Source organism: Rhyacophila brunnea, unplaced genomic scaffold, assembly GCF_057557595.1.
Source record: "Rhyacophila brunnea isolate RB1 unplaced genomic scaffold, BYU_Rbru_1.0 scaffold_4, whole genome shotgun sequence".
NCBI lineage: Eukaryota > Metazoa > Arthropoda > Insecta > Trichoptera > Rhyacophilidae > Rhyacophila > Rhyacophila brunnea.
Window position 1 is genome coordinate 10703500 of NW_028233068.1, and position 22313 is coordinate 10725812.

At 34.9% G+C, this 22313-nt stretch overlaps 1 protein-coding gene across 2 annotated transcripts in view; it reads left to right on the forward strand.

The window, feature by feature from the left end:
- Ranbp16 (Ran-binding protein 16) overlaps positions 1–19211 on the forward strand; it is a 43645-nt gene extending 24434 nt beyond the window's left edge. Inside the window, exons 19-26 of one of the 2 annotated variants that reach the window (XR_015071476.1) lie at positions 606–687; positions 799–937; positions 1419–1496; positions 1732–1853; positions 3346–3560; positions 5175–5782; positions 16657–16772; positions 18854–19211. Coding sequence is in view for 1 of the 2 variants with exons in the window: in XM_085954014.1 (XP_085810140.1) it covers positions 606–687; positions 799–937; positions 1419–1496; positions 1732–1853; positions 3346–3560; positions 5175–5274 (736 nt within the window). In the remaining variant the exon portion in view is untranslated. Of the gene's footprint in view, positions 1–605; positions 688–798; positions 938–1418; positions 1497–1731; positions 1854–3345; positions 3561–5174; positions 7196–16656; positions 16773–18853 lie in introns of those variants that run through there. The other variant, XM_085954014.1, reaches the window with a different exon arrangement.
- The last annotated feature ends 3102 nt before the right edge of the window (positions 19212–22313 follow it).

Below are 22313 nucleotides of genomic sequence, written 5' to 3' on the forward strand. Positions count from 1 at the left end.
ATACATACGTTAACATTAATTTCAGATAAGTTCACAATCTAGAAGTATCGATACAAAAGTAAACGCAGTCTTAAAATATATTTTTATTTAAAGATAAGCTTTATCTAGCGTATTATACAGAGGTGATTTAGGCATGTTTAAATTTAATAAACCATTTTTTTATTCAACGAATATGGCAAGATTTGAGAATGTAACATTCTTTTTATATTGAATATACATAATTTGAAAACATTTCATGCATATACACACTAGAAAAAATCATTTTGTAGAAAAAATATGACACCCGACGAGACTCTCCTGGCTTTGCGCCAGTATGCTTTTCCAATTAAACTACGGGCATCATAGTTAATTATGACAAATGTAACTAGTAGTTGTTAAATGAAACGCTATGAAATATGGTTATACATTCATAAATTGTGATACATAACACTAGTTTGTATACAGACAAAATTTCAATTATTGAAGTATGAGACGATAACGATTGGTAATTTACGATTGTTACTTTGCTATCTGCTTAATGATAAATGGCTGATGTGGCTGTCCCCTAGAGATGGCCGTGTGTATAACGGTGGCAGATTTATAATCTTACTTTGATATGTTTGCAGGTTATACGGTGACGAAGCCCTGGAAGGTGCCTTGAATATGTTTGTTAAACTCTTGCTCAGCATTCCGCAGACTGATCTATTGGTAAACATCTTCAATTTGACAACTTTGTACTCAATTATGTACACACAATTTTAATGCAAGATGAATAGAGGCATCGTCTTAACTCATTTTATGTTTATTGTTATCCTTCAGGACTACCCGAAGCTGTCACAAACGTATTACCTTTTACTAGAATGCCTAGCGCAGGACCATATGACCTTCCTCGCGTCACTTGAGCCAGCGGCTTTCCTCTATATCCTGGCCACCATTTCGGAAGGCCTCACCGCCATAGGTAAAAGCAATCTTTAATCAAATTATTAGAATGATAAAAAAATTGTTAAGATGAATTATTGGGGTGTCGATTTCCAATTGTGTATCTGTATGCACTATTTTTGTTGAATCTGCATAGCCTACATCCTCCCTTTGCGACTGCCTAACAATAGACTTTATTTCATCGCCTATTCACCTCGAAATGTCAAGAAAGGACGGGGAAAGAACACATGTGATTTGTTTGAATGATATTGATTAATTGACATTTTTTCTCGTATACTTTTGACATGTTATAGTAGTATCGATCATAGCATACTGTGTAAAATGATGTACAGAATATGTATGTAGGTAATTTTTTGTTTTATTTTAAACACGCATGGTCATATCGGTTTTTAGAAATAGGCACCTAATATCTTTTCAAAATTGGTACTAAATTCAATTAAATCACATTGTATGGTGTAGATACTAAGTTATGATTAGTACATTGTCAATTTGTTTTTCAGACACAATGGTATGCACGGGTTGCTGTGCGACGTTGGACCACATTGTCACTTATCTTTTTAAGCAGCTATCACAGAAATGTAAGTATTCTTTAAGATAACATTGCAGATATTTTAGTACCGACATTAAGAGGGAATATGCCATTCTTTAACTTGAAATTTAAACTAAACAAAGTGCAGGTACAAGGTGAACCTGGTACCATAATATGAAGATAGCTTAATGTCAAAACATTGTGAATTGATTACAATTATTGGTCTAGTGGAGAATATTTATTATGTAATAAATACATTGATTGCGTTGATGGTATGTTTGCAGCTAGCGCATTCCCCGTTAAGAAATCCCTTGCTCGGGTGGGGCAGGGAAGGTCGGAGCACAACGCTATGTTCTTAGAAGTGATGCAGCGACGGCCTGAGATTATGCAACAGCTCCTAGCGACGGTGAGACCTTTTCCAATTCGATCAACTTAAAACCATGCACCTATTTTTTTTGTACACTGTAAAAGCTTATTGACATCGATATAGAAATGGGTCCTGCAGGGCTATTCTAACATATCACTTAATACCAAAATCAATAAAAGAAGTGATAAATACTGTCCTGCGTCATACTATGGAAGTTTTGGACATATTTGCCATGGCCAAAAAAAAGCACAAAGCCTCAGTGGCAGCGTTTTGTAGTGAGGAGCGTGAAGCGTGCATATTTTGGCCCCTTGTTTAACATGCATGCCCCGCTCCGCAAAATGCTGCCACTGAGGTCTTCACTCAGTGATCACTTATTATGAGTAGAAACCCAATAGCATCTACCATAAGGCTTATAGAGGATAGAATGAATTGAAGAAGACTTATCCAGAGATCCTGAATGATCGCGCTCCTCAGTCGTGAGGATACGACGATGGAGAAGATTAAAATATATTTATTTAATTATCTCGGAATAGGGATGTATGAAAAAGTATCAATACTGGTATCGATATTTACAAGTACATATCGGTATCAAATGATTGATGCTGCAAGAGCTTTTTCTTTGAAGATTAGATAAATAATGAAAATATTTACTTATTATTCATATTTTTTTTTAATCATGCGATGTTTGTTATAAAAAATAGTGTCGAAACCCTGCAATTTTTTGTGTCTCACTCATGATCCCTCTTACAATAAAAGGAGTTAGGTAATTTTCTCCTATAAACAAATATATATCTTTATGATAAAATGATTTCAATTTATCAAAAATTTTCCACTGTGCTGAGCTAGGTGCTATGCTTGTCTACTAAAAACACTACTGCCACATGCCACGCTACGTGCTTAGGTACAAATTCATTTGAGATTTGGGAGCGCTCAAGTCAACAACGATATGTCACTCTCAAAACTAACCAGAAAGCTACTTCTCACAGATAATTTAAGTTTAAAACTTCGGAAGTCTCAAATTCGAACTTGTTGGGTGCATAATGTCAATTCATCCCATGCGTCATTATTCATAACCTCAAAATATAGGTACGGTGTTTGGTGTTTGATGTTTGTCATACTTATGAAACATCCGCCATCTTGCAAAATCCATAGATACTGGCAAAATCACTAGGTGACACAATAAAAATAACCAACACGTTTGTTCGCCAGGAGACTCACGAGGTGACTCATAATCACATAGCGAGGCGTGCAGTGTGGCCATTGCGTTAGTATAGTGTGCGTCCGTTCGCTAGGATATGTCACCTAGCACGTAGCCACCAAGCAAGACACCTGCCTATGTGGCCTTAGCCTTAACGATTGAGATTGTTGTGATTTTGCACGATGGTGGCTGAGTCTTGGTCGACGGATCTACATCCCATTACCAGTGGCTTATTTATTACGCCCATAGAAATTGTGGAGTGATAATAAAACAGAATACAATTGAAAAATTCTATATTGCAATAATGATATTAATTTTAATCAACGTTTTCAGGTATTGAACGTGATAATGTTTGAAGACTGTCGCAACCAATGGTCCATGTCGAGGCCTCTATTGGGCCTTATCCTGCTGAATGAGGAACACTTCCGAAGGTTGCGTAGCGGTGTGGTGGGTGCGCAGCCCCGGGAGCGACAAGACGCGATGGCACAGTGGTTCCACTCGCTCATGGACGGAGTCGAGAGAAATCTGCTTACCAAAAATAGAGACAAGTGAGTGTAGATTTATTTATATCCTCATAGCGAACTGTGTTTATAAATCGATCATTAAATAATATATTTTTATTTCTATTTGTATGATCACCATTAGATAAATCAAACATTGATAAAGTGCTAGTAAAACTTATGCTTTTACGTTCCAGTTTATTCTTTCTCACTCTAACTCACTATGTGCTTCCGAGAACTTTCTCTGTCAAACTCACGTACTAGGTTTAACCAAGTCTTGATCGGAACTATTATTCAAAGCTGCAGGGCAGGTACTGCCAATTTTTTATAAGTGTTGACTTATCACAATCAAAATGAATGCGTACATTCAAATGGCATACTCGTTACATATTGTCCATTTTACTATTTGGCTGGATTATCGCAGTGGTCGATTTTGCTTTGTTTATGTGATGATATACATGCATTGTAATTCTCATCGAGTAATTTCGATTTTGTAACAATTATTTTTCTATCATTATTATACATTTATTTTAATTCAAATACATAATCGCATTGAACAAAATTCGATACCCAATTTCTTCTATAGAGAAGCAGCTCAAAATACCTTGTTCCAAGATAATGAATAGTGTTATAAAATTTTGCACAAATTCTCATTTCCTTGATTTTTGAAGTAAATATGTATAACAAATAATCAACCCAGACATTTTCCCGTTCATACTTATAGAATTAATAATTATTAATCCCAGAAAGGCTTATTCAATTTTATGACCAGTTGGAGAAATTATAAATTTTTTTTGTTGAATTATAAAGAAAAGACATTTCTACATCGAACGGCATTCATTATTAACTCAAAACCTTAAAATTTTGAGTTTCCCTATTGAAATTGGGTATCGAAATAACAAAACACAAAAATGGTAGTTTCCAATCTCGTAAAATATTGGCAATAAAAATCTCTTATTTCTTATAGGCGTAACTTCTGTAAAAAAAATTCAAAATTTTTAATTTTTGTTGGTACATGCGGCCCGGCCCTTAACTTTTGCACGCAATTGGTTCCTGAAAATGTGTTCAAATGTTCAATGTTCGAAGTTAGAGGGATGTAAAAAAAACATCAAAAAGTCTACTTTAAAATATTTATTTATCAAGCATAATTATATTGGCATATTAGCTATCAGGTGTTTTCTTTATAAACTTGTCAAGAGATAGTCGAATATCACCCTTTTACGTATTTGAGAAGGTGGCAGAGAGAGGAACGACTGAATGGAACCGCACAGTATTTGCATTATCAACAAAAATTTAAATTTTAAGAAATGTACGAAATAGCGAAAGTTGAAGGCCGCCTGTATACATAAAACACTTATGTGATGTGAGTTCAGAAGGACGTTGATTTATAAGCTTTTAAGATAGAGTAGTCACTCGTTGTGGTTTTCCATGTACTTCATATTAACCTGTATTTTTAATTAATTATAATAATGTAATTTGTAATGTTCATTATAATATGTGAAATAAATATCATTGCATCAGCGAAAACACCATTGCGAATCATAAGTAAAATCACAGTGTTTAGTTGTGAGACTGGATGTGAAAATATCTCAATTTATTACATGTGTCCAATTCGCTATTTTATTGACTTTATTGATTATGTTGTTTTTAACTTTTCCACAGATTCACACAGAACCTTTCAACGTTCAGACGAGACATAAATGACTCACTCCGCGGGCCAAATACGACGGCCTCCTCCGTCAACGACATGATGACCTCATAACCCTCCTCCAGGCACACCCATCGCTCCATCTTCTTTCATCACACTGTCTATGACTCTGCAGCATTCGGATTGAGATGTTACTCGTGACGGACTCTCGGTTATCACTTCACTTCATGGCTCATCTTCATTGCGAATTGAATTTGAACTGTGACAATGTGCAACTCGGCACCAATATGTTATTACACGATGATAGCTTTTTTGTGCGAACATTCTTCAGTCCAGCGCTACATCCCGTGCCTCTTGCCATGTTAGTTCTGCAGCGCTTAGATTCTCGAGTAGTATCTCTGCAGCATGAGGGAAGGTCGGCTACTACAACAGATTCCGTGCGCCAAGTATTGCACTCTCGGATAGCATCTGAAACACCAGCCATGGGAAGTGCCTCTTCTGATCACATTCGTTACCAAGAACTGACACGTCTACATATAATTTCTGGATAATTTACTAAGACGTTAATAATGCGTATTACGATGAATATAACTGAAGTGATAAGGATTCAAGGAGTACAAGTGTATGTAAAAAAAGACCAATTTTCGCTGTGACTAACCAATTTGTTTTGTATGAAAAGTTATAAGCATTGTATTGCTAACTTTGGATTATATCATGTGGATGTCATGTACAATGTTATTATTTGAATGTTTTGGCCTGACTTGCCCCCGTTCCCCCCCAACCGCGTACGATGGCTAACCTTTAATGTGTGTGCTTATAAAGTCATAGGTCTTGTTTTTGCGAACTCCGTGTCTGGCAAATTCACATGTTTTTTTCATGTGTGTTTTTTGCCCAGAGTATGGATCTGATAGGTTGAGCAAGTGGCTAACATCCATTCCTCGTAAAAACAAAAATCTGTCAGGACAATTTCCACTCTGTGAAGGCACAAACATGGATCAAAGTAATTTACTTTAGTTTTTATCCCTATTCAATAAATATAAATCAATTTCAAGGTTTGTTGTGGCATGGTAATGATGGATAATTTTAGAACAATGTTAAAAAAACGGTAATGTTGAATGTACAGTCACATATTTAAACTTTTGATTTGATTTACTCAATTTGGTCACTGGTGCACTTGTACTTGTTCAATCCTCACCATCTCAAAAATTCCTATAATAGATTTGTAGCACTATTGATACATATAAATGAAACGACAATTTTGTACAGTAATTTGAGCGTGGATGACATGACATGTAAACATTCATTCCCTTCTCGTGCTGTATTAAAATCCACAGCTGAAAGCGCTGGCTTCTGATGAAACGTTGCATTTCGAGTTAGCTCCTCACCATTAAAACATTACGCTTATTTGCAGTGACAGCATAAGAGGTTGTTTCGCCGAAAGTCAGAAATCAAGATTTGTTAGAATCATAGAGTATTATTATAATTAGATGTGATTACTTTTTGTATGATGCTATAGTTTCTATCGTCAGTGCATATTCTCGGAGCAGATCAAGGTTAGATGACAAGCTATATGGGCATTATCTTGCTTGCTGCGTAAAACAATCCAACCAACACGTTTGCAAATAGGAGAGCATTATCAGTAGCGCAATAATCTAGTATGGGACTTGACTATCACCAACAAGTCTCTGTTGATATCCATAGTGACCGATTTACTAGCCTAAGTATATGACAGTCATTGATACCTCTGTCTAGCCTCTTCTGTGCCGAAATGGATTGCTCGACAATACTCTCTTTCAAAGTTCATTATCGTTCATACTGTGTACATGACCCAACCAATGCAGCTCCCCAATTTTGTTTAATTGAACTGCGCTGAACAATGTATCTTCTCCTTCAAATGGTGCCGTCCCAGAAAATACGAAGGAGACTGGTTTCTGAGGTATGGGTGAGCACAGGCTTTATAACTGTCTTGTAAAGCATGCTTTTAGTTTGGTGAAATAGTACGGCGCGAATTGTCTGTAAATAGGAAAACTTTAGCAAAAAATTACTGTCTTGTGTTTTTATGAAATTGAAGGAAGCCGACCGCTGTTGTGATCGATCGATCGGTGAAAAAAACAATTGTGAAACATATGCGTCCCTACAATAATGCAATACATCTAAGTTGGAGACTCAATAATAAATTGTTTGTCGGCTGTGCATAAAATATAATACTATGTGTCTACTTGAGTGAATTTGAATGTTCGTGTAACAATATCTGCGTAGAGATGATCGTCCAACTTCAGTGAAGTTGACGCCGGAAGAAGAAGGAATGCCTTTAGAATATTATTTTTAACAATTTCGCAATATACCTATATTTTGTACAGTACATTTAGTGAATTAAACAGATGATAGACTTCATCAGTAGATTAGTAAATTGATCTAGATTTCACGAATCGGCGGATTGACTCGGTTCAGTGTAGAGATGATAATTTTATTAGTGACTTTTTCAGGATAAACTATAAGTTTTTCAGTTTTATAATTGATCTCAATTATTGTACGTGTCCTTGAAACCAATATGTATGGCTTGAAACATGCTTTATTCTGCATCTCTTTAAAATAATTTCTTTTAAATTTCTCGGTTCCTCCTTGTTATTATAATTATAACCTTTTGGGTAATGAATATTTCCAAAAATACGAATTCTGTGGTTTCAGGGTAAAAGTGTTTAGTCAGTTTGGTTGCAGTTGAGATAATCGGTTTTGAAATCACAGTTTTCAAAATTCTCTTGCTTAGAAGTTAATTGATATATCTTTTTTTATTTCTTTTACATTATATAATTAAGTTTTTGGTATTGTATTATGTTCAATATTTTGAATAAGTAATTTTACTAATCACTTAGATTACGGTGAGTGGCTTAAGCGTCGGTCTATAACGTCGTGGGTCCCAGATTCGAATTCTGGGTCTGGAAAATACACTTATCGTTTTTCAATTTGTGTCTGAGTTAGGGGGTATGGACCTAATAGGTTGGGCAAGTGGCTAATGTCCATTTCTTGTAAAAGTGAGCCTCTGTCGTGGCATATATTATCTTATTTTTACTAAAGTGATTTTCTTAATTTATTTCTACAAATTAAAATATCAATTTATATTGCTTACACACAATGGCATTAAAATTTTTATTTTGTAAAAACGCGACTTAAGAACTTTTACCCTGCGACCACAGAATTTATTTATATAACTTTCCAGATAGTTTGACCATAATAATAAAATGACTAATTAAGTTAATTGACTAGTACAGTTTGAAATAATTAAGATTTGTTGCTGTATAATGAATGACTTTTTTCATGTGAAAATAATGAATTGTCTCATTTTATATTTACATACCGTGTTTATTTGATTTCAATACTCAATTCCATACTTACCATATTACATACTAACAAATGATTATTCAACATGAAAACAAATTATTTTAGATATAACAGAACTGAATGTACCGGCAGAAAGCGCGATGTTACATCTGTGAGGAATGGAATGGGCATTTAAATTGAACCGTTCCCGCCACGCGGATACTCTTGATGATATTGACACATCATTTTGCTCATATCCATCCACGCCATGTATAATTAATTGTAAAAAAGAGAAAGTAATTAATATTTTCAAATTTGATCGTTCTTGTTATTATTTTAGAAATTACAGTTGATTATTTACTGACAAATTTTGATTTCAAAACATTAAAATGTGTGTAAGACAGGCAATATTTAAGGAGAAATAGGAATAGAATCTATTTCCTGCATACTGACACGACACAATGATTTCTACACAATTTCCACCGTCTTGTCTTGGAGGCAGTCTAGGAAACATTACATTTTTTAATATCAATACTATCGGAATTTGAATTTAAATTCTAAAGAATTTAAGTTTTGTACTATTCCATTTGAGTTGTTTTTTTGCAACTCGGGTTTCATCTTTCGGGATCTTCAGGCACTATGCGCACTCACCAATGGTAAACGCACACTGACAACAAAAAAATACAGTTAATTCTTGTTTATATGGCTATTTACTTAGGTAAAAAGGCTTCTCATTTTATTGTATTATTTTATTATATAAGCGAGAATTAACCGTATTCATTGTCAGTCTGTATTTACCGTTGGTGAGTGCATATAGTGTCTGACGATGCTGAAAGTCAAAACCCGGGGGACGCAAAAAATTACACAAATGGAATAATACACAACTTAAATCCATTTGAAACACATTTTTTTTTTGTAATTTCCTATTGACTAGGTGTTCACTGTTCCATTGTCTAAGATCGTCATATTTAACGTGTTTAGCTTTCCATAACAAAAGCAATTTTATAACGGATGGTCAACCTCTATTCGCTGCAGTTTTAGAATAAAATACAATCTACCCTCGCTACTCTTGGTTTCTGAAAATGGGCTCGGTTAAACTGAATAATCTCACCCTTTGGCCGCCGAGAAATTCTTTTATCCAGTAAATGCAAACACGCATTTTTAATAAATCGCATATAAGAGAAAACACAAAACCGACATTGCCAAAAAATATCTCTAAATTAACTGAAAATATTTATTATATTGTTAAATGTAAATCTTAGAGCTTGTTTTGAACTCAGTATACTAGCGTCCATGGTCGTAGTAGTGAAGAAAGTGAAAAGATTGCCAAAGTCATCACCATGACATCTCTCAGGAGAATACATGCTGAGAATAGCGAGGGTCTACTTTTTGATGAATTAGTCTTAGGTTAGGAAGCATCCAAAGTTTTTATATGGTGAAAGAACTATATTCGAATGCTTATATTGATAGTGTTTCGTGCTTTAATTGAAGACTTGTAAATATAAACACGACGGCCAGAATTTCAGTACGAGGAAGACGGAAGTCTTGTAAAAATTGTTTTTTTATATGCTTGTAAAATAATAATTGAAAACGTAACGTTGATATAAAATAACGCATGCAGCATGTATAAAGAACATAATGAATGTTAGGAAATGGGAGTTTTTCGTATTGTAACTATATTTTTATCGTTAACAGCATCGGGGAGAGCCGGATATATCGAGCGATGCGTCATGCCATCTTGGATATTGATTGTCCGGCGCTCTCTGCTCTTGTTGCCTCTTTATTTTCTGTTGTGTTTGTTTAGATCGATTTCAATTTGTAATGTTTTTTTTTGTTGTTGGATGACGATATGATGATAAATAAATTTTATTGTTGTAAGAAGTTTTTTTTACAAAATATAATGTCAAGACAGCTGTAAGATCCTATGGTGAAATTTTTAGTTTTTGTAAAATATATGAATAAAAAATCAATAAAAAAGCAATTCTTAAATAAAGATGAAAAATATTGTATAATCTTGTTACTTTTATTTTACACATTTACATCCGGATACAGTGAACACCCGATTTTACTCTTGAAGGGAAAACACAAAATTAGGTTATTAAAAAGTCGTGCACATATCAACATGTTCTTTCACCTTTTTAAGAATTTTCCTTTTATTTTATCAGTCAAGACATAATTTGAATGCTTGTAAACGTACAAATCGACCGTATTTAGGAAAAAGGGCGTAATCCTCAGAACAAATTTTACAGGGGGGGCAAAAAATGTTTTTTTGAATGATTTTAGTTTAATATTTTTTTTTTAAATAGGCACAGACATTGGGTACATGATGATTGATGATTTGGTGTAATATCTTTTCGATCTAATAATAATTAAAGAAGTTATTACAGAAAAATCATTAAAATTGAGCGTAAATGCTTTTTTCCTTAAATTAAAACTTAATTAATCTCAATTAAAACCTGAATTAATTATAATAATTCGGCATTTGCGACTTACTTCCTTTTTATAGAACTTGTATTTAGTTGAATACATTTTTAATATCTAATAAAAGCACTTTTCGAAAAATCAAGGGTTACACCCTTTTTCCTAAACACAGTCAAAATTATTTAGCTAAAATACAAAGCGATACACAATAAAACCACCCCTGAATGGCTAAAATTAAAAATTGCTCACCAATCGGATTGTGTAACCTTAGCCTTGACACCACAAATGTCTATATAAACAGAAACACACATTGTGCATCTGCAGTAACTCATTTCATTGCATTGAATTAAATGTGTTAAAATGGTTTGGATTAGGCAGGGTTTCACTGGATTTTAAAAACGAACCAACACTGAAGTTAGGCTGTGGAGATCCGACATAAATAGTGCAAACTAAACGTCAGTCATACTTATCCATTTTCATTGGATTAAGAATACAAATTGCAAATGGTGTTGACCAAAATGGATTAGTTAAAAAATATTCTTGTCTACAATTTTGCCATTAAAACATACATAGTTTTAGATATATTATAGACAGAAGAATATCTATTATGGTTAGGCACGGTTAAATCAAATTTTAAAAACCATCTGCAATTTATATTCTTAGTTCAATAAAATAATGACAGAAATTTTATCGTTCACTATTACCTAGCCTACCTCCACCCTTCGCACATTGCTCCGCAATGTGGGTGCTTTTTGTCATCAGGAAATAAAACCATTTTGCAGAACAAAGATGTTTCAATTCGCAATCATTGGTTTGATAAGGCAAATTTCATTTAGTCAACTATGAAATACGTGAACAATCAAAGCACGTACTTCGAAACAAATGAAAAAAAATCACTACCGAAAAACTGATTGGTAAGCAGTTTCTGGGAACAATGATATTCAATGACACGGTAAATGAATTTGAGAACATTGCACGGTATCATGTACTCAGCAGAGGCGGGTGTGGATTATTTACTAACCGCAGACCCAAATGTAGGAGTGATATTATTTTTTTATCTGTCAATGCTGCCAATCAATGACAATAATTACTAAACTTTTTCTAATGTCTCGCTGAGGGTGAAGATCTCTCTTACCTTAGTAGCAATTAACCTCCAGAGAGTGAGCGGTATACCCCATTTACACGTGCATGGATTTACTGCTGACAGTACATATCGCAGCAATAACAAGAAAATGCACGTGTAAACATGTATTATCGTGCAAGATTGCATGTATGAATCAAAAAAGTTCGGAAGCTTCTGAATTTTCAGGCGACAGTTTTGATTCGTAAGATATTTGCGCCTGCGCAGTAGAACGATAGTGGCGAACCTGCTGGAAAAAAACCAACCACACCGCGCCGAGACTCACTTTGAGGTTAACCGATTTTCACAACCTGTCAAATAGTACCATAAAATGACAACATCACGTCTTGCTTACTCTTGAAAAATGAGATTGGCGAGACAGTCAGCACTTTTACATTATCGTGATAGTTTAAATTACACACTATTGGTGCAAGTAAATCCATGCACATGTAAAGGCGCTAGTATACCCAGTGCCTTTTTATGAGAAATGATTGTTAGCCATTCGCCTAAATCATTTGGTGATTGCTCTGAATCATTGCATTCCAGAATTCTGGTGTGAAGATTTTGCTCTACTAAGGGCTAAGACGCCATTGCATCAACGCATGTCTTACTTGAATCGAAATGTATTCAATTGGAATCAAGCAACACCTGTTTTGACACAATGGCGTCTCCGTTGTCGTGTATCTTAGCCCTAAGCCGACTCGCACATCTAAACTCGTCTCATCTACGACACACCCATAAATCAAACTTTGTAAGAATGTGGCATTCATGTTGCATAGCTGGCTGCGCACATACGACCCGAGCGAAAGTGACAATCCCAACCTATCGGAACATCAGTCGTCAAAAAAAATGCAATCAGATGCCAAAACAGCGATGGTCTTTCCTTGCATAATTATATGTACGGATGTTTTTCAATCTTCCGGACAAAGTAAATATTAGTGCGCATTTTGTAGGAGATACGGCGACCGGTGATTTGGCTTGATGTTTGAATTAAAATGGCTGACTCGTATCGGTTTGCACATGCGTAATTCCAACTCGGACGGCGAGCGACATGCAGCGCGAGTTGCGTGAAATTTGTTGCTAATGACTACGTCACATCGATGTATTCGACATGTTGCAGACAAGACGAGTTTAGATGTGCGAGCCGGCTTAGGAGCAGTAATGGAACGAGAAGAATAAGATAATCGGGTAAAAGTAAAGCAGGGGAGTATTATCCACTCCATCACACCATCTTAGCCACTTTAGAAGACACATATCGACTGCTTAATCTACAAACTAGCCATCTGCACTTTTGACCAAAAATGAGATTTTGATGGCATTTTGTTATAAAGCATTTTTTCTATGCTCACAAAATTTCAAACTCCTAAATAAATAAATATGTTATGGTTCTTCAGACAAAACAGCCAACTGCAGGTGCCAAATTTCCAATATAGTAAATGGAACAACTCCGTCCTTTATAAAAGGGAAGCTAAAATAGCATATTAATTTTATTCATAGTGCAGCTTGTATTTATAAAAAAAAAAATACCAAGTGTATTTTTGCAATTGTTTTGCAACAAGTTTTTTCTCCTTTCTGAACAATTTGCCCACATAAGAGTTAGCCAGTTTGCAGATTAAACAGTCGATATATATTATATTTTTGTAAATCGAGAGTAGGATTATCAGAATTTTCAGAAGTCAAAAATGAAATGTGAAACAGTGTTTTGTGATTTTGTTGCTTTATCTAAATAAATTTAAATTCTGAAAAACATTTTATATCTCCACCACTGGTTTTCCGTAGACGTCATTAAATTTTCTTTATAAATATGCCGTGGAAAATCAGCCTATATTAGTTATTTTTTTATATTTGTTGCACAAGCGCATTTTTCAGTATCGAATTTCTTTCAAACGATCGTCGATTTAAAACATTGTGAGTAATTTTTTTTTAATCAATGATATTATCAAACAAAAAATTGTAATTATTGATTATTATATTTCTATATGCCCACGGTGGCCGCGCGGCTTAAGCGTTGGACTATAACGCCGTGGGTCCCAGGTTCGAATCCTGGGTCTGGCAACACATATCTGGTGTCAGGGTATGGACCTAATAGGTTGAGCAAGTAGCTGACATCCATTTCTCGTAAAAAACAAAATCTGTCAATACAAACCTCTACTCTGTGGAGGCCCATATGGTCCTATTAGGATCGGACATGGTCGAAAGAAAAAAAGAAGAATATTTTACAAAGTTGTGCTGATTTTCGTAATAGATTTTTGGTTTGTTACTGCGTGTTCTTCCTCCTTTCCTCGACGTTTCAAGCTCGTTGCATAGGCCGTTCGCAAAAGATAATGTATTGAAGTGTATGAATGCAAACGCCGCTCTAAGTGTCTCGAAAATGGATCCATCTAGCTGGGAGCAAAAAAGGGTGATAGTGTACTGTCAGTGTAACCAGAGAGCACATGGTGATATCCCGAAAATCTATTATGATAATAAACAAGCGTGAAAGTCTCAAACATTATATTGTGCTGATTTTAATCATGTTTATTTACTTATATCCATATAGCCATTGCATGAGGGTTCTGAAAGAATGCCACTTGCTAGTCAACTTACGTCTGCCACGGTCTTGCTGTCATTGTGCAACTCTGTCGTCCACGGTGTCAAATGGTGTTTAGCAGTGGTGCATAGTTTACATATGAGACATGCAAAGTTCAGATTCACCTGAAATATCCGCAACATATTGTCTGTTGAAGAAAAAAGGGCTTAACCCTAAGTTTTTTCAAAATAGATTTTATTGCATAATAACGTTGTACACAACTAAATACATGTTGTGCCCAAAGGATATAAGTTGCAAATGCCGATTTATTATCTAAATTTAGCTAGCAATTAAAAAAAAGAAGGGAGTGACCTGGAAAAATGTCATTTTTGTTGGTTTTTTTTAATTAACTCAATAATTAATATCAGTTAGGGATATAAAAACAAAATCAGGTTGAGGTTAAGCCTATTTTGTAAACTTTGACCGAAAACTATAGCAAAAACAATTTTGTGCCTCCTGTAAAATTTGATTTGTGTGGATTGCGCCCTTTTTCGTCTCCACAGTCGAATTATGATTTGAATTGTCATCTTCAGTGACTTAACAATGCAGGATGCGTCTTAACCTCCTCCAAGAAATTCACCAAAGGTCGGGCATGCCAGTCAATCTCCGACTGTCCAGTCAGCTATTCAGGATGCCCCCCGCAATGCACAGATATATTCTTCTCGGAAGAGGCTCTATAGCTCCAGATTGTCGAGGCTATGATTATGAGGATACTAGACTTTGGACGATTTCGTAAACCAAAATAGTATTTGTTAATATTATTGACCATATACATACTATATCAGGAATGGTAAACCTACGATATGCGTGTCACTAAATGACACGTGAATAATTTATGCATGACACGCAGTCAAAGTTAAAATTTTGTATGCAATCGTTTGGTAGTATTTTACCACGTTTTTATTAGCTCGTTTTCTTGTTTGTCCAGTATAAATCTTGCAAACGATTTTTAACTAACTTCCCGACTAGCTAGACATTTGAAACTTTTAGAATATATCAGAACACTATGACAATGCATTCTTTTAATACTTTAAGCAGAATTGAATTCATTTTCAGTTAATTCTGTTTTGTATGGAAAGTTAGTTCGGAAAAAAACCCGCAAGGTGGCGCTTCGATCGAATTCAATGCTTGCACTTTTGCCTAACGACGTTCGACGATTTTGAAAAAAGAATTAACTCGCTTTCTTGTTTTTTGTTTGTTTTTTACTTCATATCAAGTACAAGTTTTAAAAATCTCATATATATGTTATTCAATTAATAAATATTTGAAAAATTCTTATAATTGCTCTCTTTATTACGCATTTGATCATTTTCTTTCAAATTGATGGGATAATTCATCAAAAAAAATTTTTAAAAGTATTTATTAATACATAGAATTGTCAAGTTTATATGATTCAACAGAATTTAAAAACGTGGTACCTATATAAAAAGTTCTTTTTATCTTGTAATTATTTATATTGAAGCTATATAAAATCTGATTTAAAAAAATACTTCATTTGACTATATCGGCTTATTTTATCTATATTCAAATAGATTTGACAATTTGAATACATAATGTTTTTATTGTTATACTTTTACCAATATGTTTATGAATAAAATAGTAATAGTATGTATTGCAAAATTTCAATGGAACTCATTAACCGATATGTTTAATTCAATAAAAAGAGTAGCTATTTAGGTATAATACTACGGACATCTATTTTCGTTGATGAATTATTTGAAATCGAAATTAAAAAGTCACCCTGGTAATGGTTAGACTGAAACATATGTAGCATTCTCTTTTAAGCCGCATTCTCAATTATAAACTCAAATACACAAATCACATCACACAAATAATAAATATCTCACTAAATTGTAAAAAAAATATTTTTTGTAATAAGTGTGTATGTATTTAGAAAATATATTATGGTAGATACTTACTTAACTTTGTGTAAAAACAATTTATTTTGGTATTTCGGTTTCCAAAACATAAAATTTGACCCTCTTATAGAAAAAGGTTGACCATCCCTATACTGTATAATACTTCCATGCTTCTACTGAAAATTATTTAATATTTTTCTTTATTTTAGTAAATCAACTGCTGAGGCCAAGTCGAAATTAAATGAGGAATGTAAACTGGAAGAGGATATCAAACATGTAAAATAAAAATGATAATAAAGATATTTTCATCATACTGTTATTTGAGGTAAACCATTTATAATATACTAGCTGACCCGGCAAACGTTGTTCTGCCATATAAATTATTTCTAGTGAATATTTTGGTTGTTAAATAAAAAAATAATGAATGTATCGTAAGTGTGTGAGGATGGGATCTATGACAGAAAGAGGAATGGAGCGCTGTAGACGATGACCGCCGATAAAAACAAAAAAACACCAACCATTCATTTTCTCAATTCAAAATGAGTAATGATGTTGATCTCGTTGTTTGATGTTTATGCAATATCCGTCTTGTCCCTTCCAGAAAATTAGCGGATATTGAAGAGCGTCGTATGAACGGTGTGTGTCAGCGATGAACTCCAGATTATTGTTTCTTCTTCGAATCACGATTTCTCGCATCGATGTGTGGTCGCCAACCATGATTCCAGCAAAGTCGTCAACCACAGGTGCATTGAATCGATGCACGTGCTCTCCAGCTGGTGTTTTATCGGGATTAATGACAATAACGTGATTGTCACTTTGCAATTCGTGCTTTGAAGAATTTCAAAAATTTATTGTGCTCATTCAATAGGGCGTCCAGTTCGCCGACGATGCGCCTGGCATTAGGCGAATTGAGGTTATTGTAGCCGCAACGTGCATCTACACGATTGATGTCCTCACCGCTCTTGAAGTAGATTTGTAAAAATGTATGTGGTTCGTTTGGCATTGGCAGCAATAAGCCTACTTTGTGGTCTGGCCTTTGGCCTTTGATTTTGAAAGTAGAATGGAATTGTTGACCATTTGCCGCAGTATTGTAAACTATTTCTATTGCTCCAAACTAAGTCATTTGGAAGCATGAATTGAATGTGCGAATGGACTTCAGGAACAGGTTTGAATCTGGAACCGTGCCGATGAGCAAGCCATTCAATGGTTCTGGTGGTATCTCAATTTCTGGTAGTTGCACTTTTTCTGATGCGCAACACATCCCGGCTGACTCATGTTTGAATTTGAGCGAATGACAATGGGGACATTCTTTGTCCATAGCACTAATCAGCACTTTCGGATGAGTGGAATATTCAATATCTGGCTCGTACTCGAATGCGAGACGAAGGAACGAAGCGGATGTAAATGTTCGATGTGCTTGTTGGTGTTGTCGGGCATTTGCTCTGCGTGTGTTAATTACGAATCGGCGCGCTTGACTCCGTTCCAATTTTCGTTGTTGATTTCGTTCAGCTCGTGCCTCTTGTGATTGAGATGCACGCAATTGCGACATGCTCACACGCACGTTTTTGTTAACTTGTTGGATTTGTTTGTCTGTTCTTTCTGCTCTACTATTTCGCATGTTTGTTACTTTTTCGACGGCCCAAATGGCCCCCCTTGCGTCTTGCTGGCATTGTGCACTGTAATACACGCACACAAAAATAGATAAATTAAAATAAATCGTACAAAATTTTGCACGCACTGCGTTATGATATGCCGAATGAAATGTCAAAATGTCAAAATGAGCGATGCTTCTCTTGAATTCTTCTTGGACGTAGCGCCATCTGTCATTCAACAACATAAGTAATTTAGTTTTGTTTGAAATACGAACGACGGTTAAATTTGTTCATACAAAAATAATAAAATCGCGATTAAAAAAATGGGAGGGTGGGGGTAGGAGAGTGAAAATTTGGGATTATAGGTATTTTTTGATGCCAAATAATAAAAAAAATATAAAAAAAAATAGTTAAAAAAATAAAAGAAAATTTTTTCTGGATAGAGATACCTTAATCACCTAGCGGTATGAAATATACTTGTTGACCTATTCTCATACCTAACAAATATACATAAAGAAATTCATAAAAATCGGTCGAGTCATTTCGGAGGAGTGCGACCACAAACATCGTGACACGAGATTTTTATATATATAGAGATATACTTATAATTTTGACTATTGGTTTAACTTTGGCTCATATTTATTTTTATTTAAAAACGTAAAGTATAATATTTATTTTCACTGTCGCATGTAGCATATAAACCCCACGACGCAGACCTAGCAATATTAAGTGGTCGGTTGTTGGGTATTCATGCAACTCTTATTCAGAAAAAGGAAAGCCGACAGCCGACTAATAAATATGTTTTTAATTCCAGCCAATCTTAGTGAGCTGTCACAAAGTTCCAGACCTCATTTATTCAAGGCACGCAAGAGAAATACAAAATGGAGACAATACTAAAACAAGCCATGGCTTGGTGGAGTCTGGCAATTTTACAAGAAAATCAAATAACGACACTACAAAACTGCCAGATGAAAAAGAAGGAGCAACAGTAGCCGTACTTTATCCAGTGTTCAATAGTACAGAAAATAACACGAATGGTGTAGGACGAAATACTAAGTCTGAAGACGAATATTTCATTGAAAATGAGCATACAATAGCCACAAGTGATGGGAAAGAAGACAGTATCGATTTGGAAACAGAAAATAATGACAGCTATTATACACCAAATAATGAAAAAAAAAATTATAATCCATATGATAATGATGATGACGCTGTTGATGATGATGCTGATGATAATAGAACAGAGAGTGATGATGATGATAAAATAGGAAGTGATGATGATGTAGCTGAATATACTGATGAAACAGATGATGAATACCCAAGTAATGAACAGCCAACAGTTTCTAATAATTACGGTGAGGAAACCAACACAAACAGTACAGATGGTGAATATTTGAAAGAAAATCAGCCAATTATTAAAACAATTGACAGTGATGGAGCTGTGTTCTATCCAAAACTCAATGATACTGATAATACAACAGGTATTTACGATGTAGATGAGGAAACAGAAAATGACGACGGCTATACTAAATATCATATTGATGATAATGATGATGATGTTGATGGTGATGAAACAGGGAACGATGATGATGTAGCTGAATATAATGATGAATACCCAAGTAATGAACAGCCAACAGTTTATAATTATTATGGTGAGGAAACCAACACAAACAGTACAGATGGTGAATATTTGTATGAAAATCAGCCGACAAATAAAACAACTGACAGTGAAGGAACTGCGTTTTATCCAAAATTCAATGACACTGATGACACAACAGATATTGACGATGAAGATGATGAACATCCAACAAATGTGAAGGAATCCGATACGGACAAACCAGATGATGGACATTTAAATGAGAATCAGCCGACGAATAAAACAACTGACAGTGAAGGAACTGTGTTTTATCCAAAATTCAATGACACTGATGACACAACAGATATTGACGATGAAGATGTTGAACATCCAACAAATGTGAAGGAATCCGATACGGACAAACCAGATGATGGACATTTAAATGAGAAACAGCCGACAAATAAAACAACTGACATTGAAGGAACTGTGTTTTATCCAAAATTCAATGACACCGATGACACAACAGATATTGACGATGAAGATGATGAACATCCAATAAATGTGAAGGAATCCGATACGGACAAACCAGATGATGGACATTTAAATGAGAATCAGCCGACAAATAAAACAACTGACAGTGAAGGAACTGTGTTTTATCCAAAATTCAATGACACCGATGACACAACAGATATTGACGATGAAGATGATGAACATCCAATAAATGTGAAGGAATCCGATACGGACAAACCAGATGATGGACATTTAAATGAGAATCAGCCGACGAATAAAACAACTGACAGTGATGGAGGTGTGTTTTATCCAAAATTCAATGACACTGATGATACAACAGATATTGACGATGAAGATGATGAACATCCAACGAATGTGAAGGAATCCAATACGGACAAACCAGATGATGGACATTTAAATGAGAATCAGCCGAAAAATAAAACAACTGACAGTGAAGGAACTGTGTTTTATCCAAAATTCAATGACACCGATGACACAACAGATATTGACGATGAAGATGATGAACATCCAACGAATGTGAAGGAATCCGATACGGACAAACCAGATGATGGACATTTAAATGAGAATCAGCCGACAAATAAAACAACTGACAGTGAAGGAACTGTGTTTTATCCAAAATTCAATGACACCGATGACACAACAGATATTGACGATAAAGATGATGAACATCCAATAAATGTGAAGGAATCCGATACGGACAAACCAGATGATGGACATTTAAATGAGAATCAGCCGAAAAATAAAACAACTGACAGTGAAGGAACTGTGTTTTATCCAAAATTCAATGACACCGATGACACAACAGATATTGACGATGAAGATGATGAACATCCAACGAATGTGAAGGAATCCGATACGGGCAAACCAGATGATGGACATTTAAATGAGAATCAGCCGACAAATAAAACAACTGACAGTGATGGAGGTGTGTTTTATCCAAAATTCAATGACACCGATGACACAACAGATATTGACGATGAAGATGATGAACATCCAATAAATGTGAAGGAATCCGATACAGACAAACCAGATGATGGATATTTAAATGAGAATCAGCCGAAAAATAAAACAACTGACAGTGAAGGAACTGTGTTTTATCCAAAATTCAATGACACAATAGATATTGACGATGTAGATGATGAACAACAGTTTCATTTGGAAGAAACAACTTCGACCACTGAAGCAACAGAATGTGTCGAGAGCGTCACAGAATATAATTCATGTCCTGGAATGGTACTGACCACAACTCCGCCTTCTGTGGAATGCCATACCCAAGTGAACAATTACAATTATTATTGGTATCCATTCTATTATTATGCACCGACAGATTGTTACAGCTGGTGGCCGTATTATGGATAAAATTGGTTAAATAATGTTTTGAAACAACGTGAAGGTGGAGTCGTACTGTTAACACGCCATGCCACACCACACGTTGTGAACTGTACACATCATACACAAAACAGAAAACAAAACATTAGCAGGTAATCATATATTTAAACAATAATTATGGACATACTCTTCCATAACGAATCAGACGACAATTTACAAGAAGATTTGATGCAAATGTTTTGTTTTTATCTTGTACAAAAAAGCGTAGAACGAACCAAGAAAAACAAAGAATCTATGATATTGTATTCTTAAAATAGATCATCAAAGTTATAATATGTTCTAAATTTCATGTTCTTTTTAAAGATTTACCAAAGAGCATTTTCAGATGTATTTTCGAATTAATAAATAGATCACAGTTTGTGGATATACATGAATATATTATTAAAGATGACATTGACAACTGATGCGTGGGATCGCAAGTTGAAGGGAAACACATTGCCCACGAGCCATCGGGTAGAGTGTTTTCCACACCACCGTCAATACTCAAAACTGGATTTATCGAATCACGTGGAGTGTGAGCGGATTGTATCGCGTCAGGTGTTGATAATGTTTCTGTATGTTCCCACCTTAACCGTTTAGTTGCTTTACAAGTGTTTTGAGTTTAAACTTATCAATTTGCCACTAACAAGGTTGTCAAATGATAAATTCTGTGTGCGGAAAGAAAAAGGTGGTAAGCACTACTTTTCAGGAGAGCCAAAAGAAAATTGATTTTTGGACACTTTGTATAGGCACTCCAATTTTTCTGTGTAGGATTTAGTAATTCAGAGACGGTGATTCG